The sequence below is a fragment of the Priapulus caudatus genome, unplaced genomic scaffold (assembly GCF_000485595.1).
Source record: "Priapulus caudatus unplaced genomic scaffold, Priapulus_caudatus-5.0.1 Scaffold1277, whole genome shotgun sequence".
In the NCBI taxonomy this organism is placed as follows: Eukaryota; Metazoa; Priapulida; class Priapulimorpha; order Priapulimorphida; family Priapulidae; genus Priapulus; species Priapulus caudatus.
The window spans coordinates 60,786-65,008 of record NW_014578338.1 but is presented as its reverse complement, the minus strand read 5'-3'; the positions used below and the strand labels follow the sequence as shown (position 1 = coordinate 65,008).

General features: G+C 43.2%; 1 protein-coding gene across 1 annotated transcript in view; it reads left to right on the top strand.

Moving 5' to 3' along the window:
• Positions 1 to 4,223, top strand: part of LOC106816074 (adrenodoxin-like) — a 17,235-nt gene that overhangs the window by 3,872 nt on the left and 9,140 nt on the right. Inside the window, 1 exon segment of the mRNA XM_014820630.1 lies at positions 4,095 to 4,121. Within this exon segment, the coding sequence (XP_014676116.1) occupies positions 4,095 to 4,121 (27 nt within the window).

Genomic DNA, 4,223 nt, shown 5'->3' with positions numbered 1-4,223 from the left:
GTGGGCGCGTGCGTGCGCGTGTGTGTGACCATGTGTGTGGGCGCGTACGTGCGCCAGTGTGTGGGCGCGTGCGTGCGCGTGTGTGTGACCATGTGTGTGGGCGCGTACGTGCGCCAGTGTGTGGGCGCGTGCGTGCGCGTGTGTGTGACCATGTGTGTGGGCGCGTGCGTGCGCGTGTGTGTGGGCGCGTGCGCGCGCGTGTGTGTGAGCCTATGTGTGGGCGCGTGCGCGCGTGTGTGTGTGAGCTTATGTGTGGGCGCGTGCGTGCGCGTGTGTGTGAGCCTGTGTGTGGGCGCGTGTGTGAGCCTGTGTGTGGGCACGTGCGTGCGCGGACATGTGTGTGAGCCTGTGTGTAGGCGCGTGCGTGCGCGCGCGTGCGAGCTTGTGTGTGGGCGCGTGAATAGAGACGCATTAATAGCATTAGATGATACATTCATCCATTCGTCCGTCCGTCCGTCCGTCCGTCCGTCCGTCCGTCCGTCCGTCCGTCCGTCCGTCCATCCATCCATCCATCCATCCATCCATCTATCCATCCATCCATCCATCCATCCATCCACCCATCCATCCATCCATTCATCTATCCATCAGACAACCCCAGCACGTTATATGAATGTGCCACCGGGACATCGTCGAGATTGTACGCGATATTGTACGCGATATTGTCTAGGCGTGAAGAGACCATGAATATTGGTTAGTGCTTAGTTTATCAGGATAAAATGTAGCCGTGTAAAATGGACTTTTATCTGATTGACATTGATCTTGATTGATTCTTGATTTGATTGATTGATTTGATTTGATTTGATTGATTGATTGATTGATTGATTCAACGCTGTGTTGTGTGTGGCTTAGGAGGTTACCTACACGGGTACGGCAAACAGATACAGCATCTGTGTACTTAATTATAGAAATGGCTGACGAATATTCCGATACGCGTATTTAGATTACGTATGAAAATCGTCATCATTGTTATTGCCAAAATGGGGTTGCTGGGATTTTTCATTTCTTCGTTGCCCCATGCATTTTTGGGCGCCCTCTACTTGTTAGTAGTAAAATCTGTATAGGTGCATGGAATTGGCCAGTAGATGGCGTCCATAGACTGCATGCCTGCCATTGAACATTAATTAAAAATATTTCAGGAAGCAAGTTTCAGTACATGCATAACAAGCACTTTATAGCTACTAGCGCATAGCTTACAAATCCGCAGAGTGTAATTTTACGCGTAATTTACTGGTGTTCCCGCCATAGAATCACCACTCAGGATAATTGCATAATATTTCCATACAACCATTTAACTAGGTCTATCTTTGCATTCTGAAGGACTACAAGGTATCTATCTCATCTGTACAATGCAGAACTGTGCACATTGTATTATCACACAAACAGTTTTATGACAATAAGCAGTGCACCGTTAGCGCGAAGCTATTGTTATACCTATGCTAGTTGTTTTCTCAATGTGACTTTAGGGTTACACTAAATGGCGTAGTGAGTCCATAACCTTGAAGCATGGCTTCAATGAATAGCATAGCTAATCAAATTGGTACTTCAACTCGTCCTATGGATGTGAAGTCTACCTAAACTATGTGCAGTTGCTTGATTTCTTGTAGCCTTTATCGAGATTTTTCAACAAGACGTTTTTAGAAACCAACTGTCCGGCAAACGAGGCGATTGTGTACGTGGCTCACTCTAGCGGTATAAGATATGTAGTTCGTGGCGAATGGCACAGGGGGGTCAATCGGCCGTTCTAGTTCTAAATAAAATAAATCTACTCTGTTGGCTTTTAATGTCATTTTCAATCTCTAACTCAAGCTGAGGCTATAGACTCGAACGAGATATTTAAAAAAAGGGAATATGTGCATCCGGCCCAATGGTCACATTAGGTTCGTGAGCGGGTGTGGGTCCTGATAATCCAAATCCACCTGATCCTGATCCCAATCTTGATCATCCCAATCCTAATCCTGATTCCAATCCTGATAATCCAATCCTTTCCAAAATATCGGAAAAAAGATCAGGAGTGAATAAAATTGTGCTCTTTAGATTATTCATTACTATACCCACAATTATTCATTTTAATAATATTTCGTAATGTTATGCATCAAATTGAGCGCTCTATTTTGTTTCCTGTCTTGCCATAATTTTCTCGAAAATATATCCTTAATACTAGATGTGACAGGAAACGACGAGGAGAATATTTCGTTTTTAAAACTAGAAATCGAATTGCAACCATACAAACGCATGCACAGAACAAGTCGTGTTCAGCAGTTAACGCATCAGTTTATTGTTTCTTTGTGATTGATAAAGACGCGGTAAAAGGCTACCATTAAATCACCGTCCGCAACTGCCACGCTATACCCTTACTCCTCTTACAACAACTTGGTAGTTGATTGTAATTATATACATCCGAATAGCACTTAACATCATCAATGCATACTTACATATGCATACTAAACATAGAACTTGTCAATATAGATAAAGGTGGCCTAAATACATAAACGGGACAGCAATAAATTATTTCATCTCACGAACGCACTTATACAAGGAAAACGAAGGAGTAACGTATAAAACGTATATGCGATAGAGATGAAATTGATGGCTCACCCGACGTGGATGTCGCGTTAGGCTATCATTGATAGACACCTTGCGCATTGCTAACATGCTTAGAATCTCAACGAATGTATATTTCTAGTCACGATCGGGAAACGCAATCTCTCAAATACTGACAGCTCAGCGTCAACGCTCGAAGGTAAAATTGTGTAATCTGTTTGCGCATGCGCGCCCTGGCTCTTGTTTCCTTAGCGGGTTTTCCCTTGCCAAAACACAACGCGAGCACAGTTCGTTGTTAGGTACGGTATCTCGACTCACCCAGTGTGTACATGACAACATCAATACGGAATAATTACAGAAAGGTATGGCGGAATACAAGGAGATGAATGGCAAAGAAGAGGAAAGGAGAGGCGAGGAGAGGCGGAGGAGAATGAGAAGAAGGAGGACGAGGAGGATGAGAATAGGAAAAATAAAATAAACTGAAAGGGGCAAATAAGAATGATATTAGGAAAACGAATACGAATCAGCAGGAGTAGAGAAATAAGCGACGGCGTGTGGCCATCGGCAGACGTACGTCAACACAACTCGCAATAATACAGCCATCTTCTACATCTTTGCGCTTGTTCATTGTGTCAGACCAAACGGTCGTAAGTAGATTTCATATCAAAGAAAAGGCACTTGTATCCGAAGGCACTTACGTGTTTTGAGCCTTTCCTGGTAGTGTCTTTGAAAGTACAGCGAACACTCTTCTCGCACGTCGGTTTTAGAAACCGCATCGCGCACACATATAATCGTAATCTCTCTCACGCCGTGCATGTAGCTAAACGTAACATAACATAACATACATACATATATATGACGCTAAACTAATAGATCGTGCCCAGGCAGTATCACCAACCAAGCTGACGCCGCGAGCGAGCTTATACTATGCTGACGCACTGAATAGAAGGCCGTGCTCGTACTGCATGATCACCGTGATTCGATAGGTAATAGTCATATCCAACGTAAAGCAATATACACTCATAGCAATGATTATCGAACAACAGTAGCGAAGGATAAATGTGGATGGATAGATAGATGCTCCATCTCGAATATAGTTAATCAATAATACTATGATCAAATATTGCATCAAGTCGTACGATCACAAATCCACTATCCTAAGTAGCGCATAGTCAACTCCGTACAATCAATAATCGATTTCGTATGATTATCGAATACGAACGTCAATGATGACGTATGGTGTGTGACGTATGATCGTAGATTACAGTGTATCACAGATCCTGCGGCACAATCTGCACTAATAAGTAAGCAAGTAAGTAAGTAGGTATATTATATAGAGCATCTCTTTCTCACTCTTTCTCTCTCTCTCTCTCTCTCTCTCTCTCTCTCTCTCTCTCTCTCTCTCTCTCTCTCTCTCTCACTCACTCACTCTTTCACTCTCTCTATCTATGCTATAACAGCTACACATACATATATATCAGTAGTCATCCTATGATCAACTTCTGATATATATATATATAAATATATGTACATGTATATATTCCCCCCTGTAGGAGCGTGTGAGTGAACGCTGGCTTGCTCTCTACCTCCCTTTCTCGCTCTCTCTCTCTCTCTCTATAGTATAACAGCTACACATATTATGATATATATATATATCAGGGTTTCTTATACATAAGAGGCAC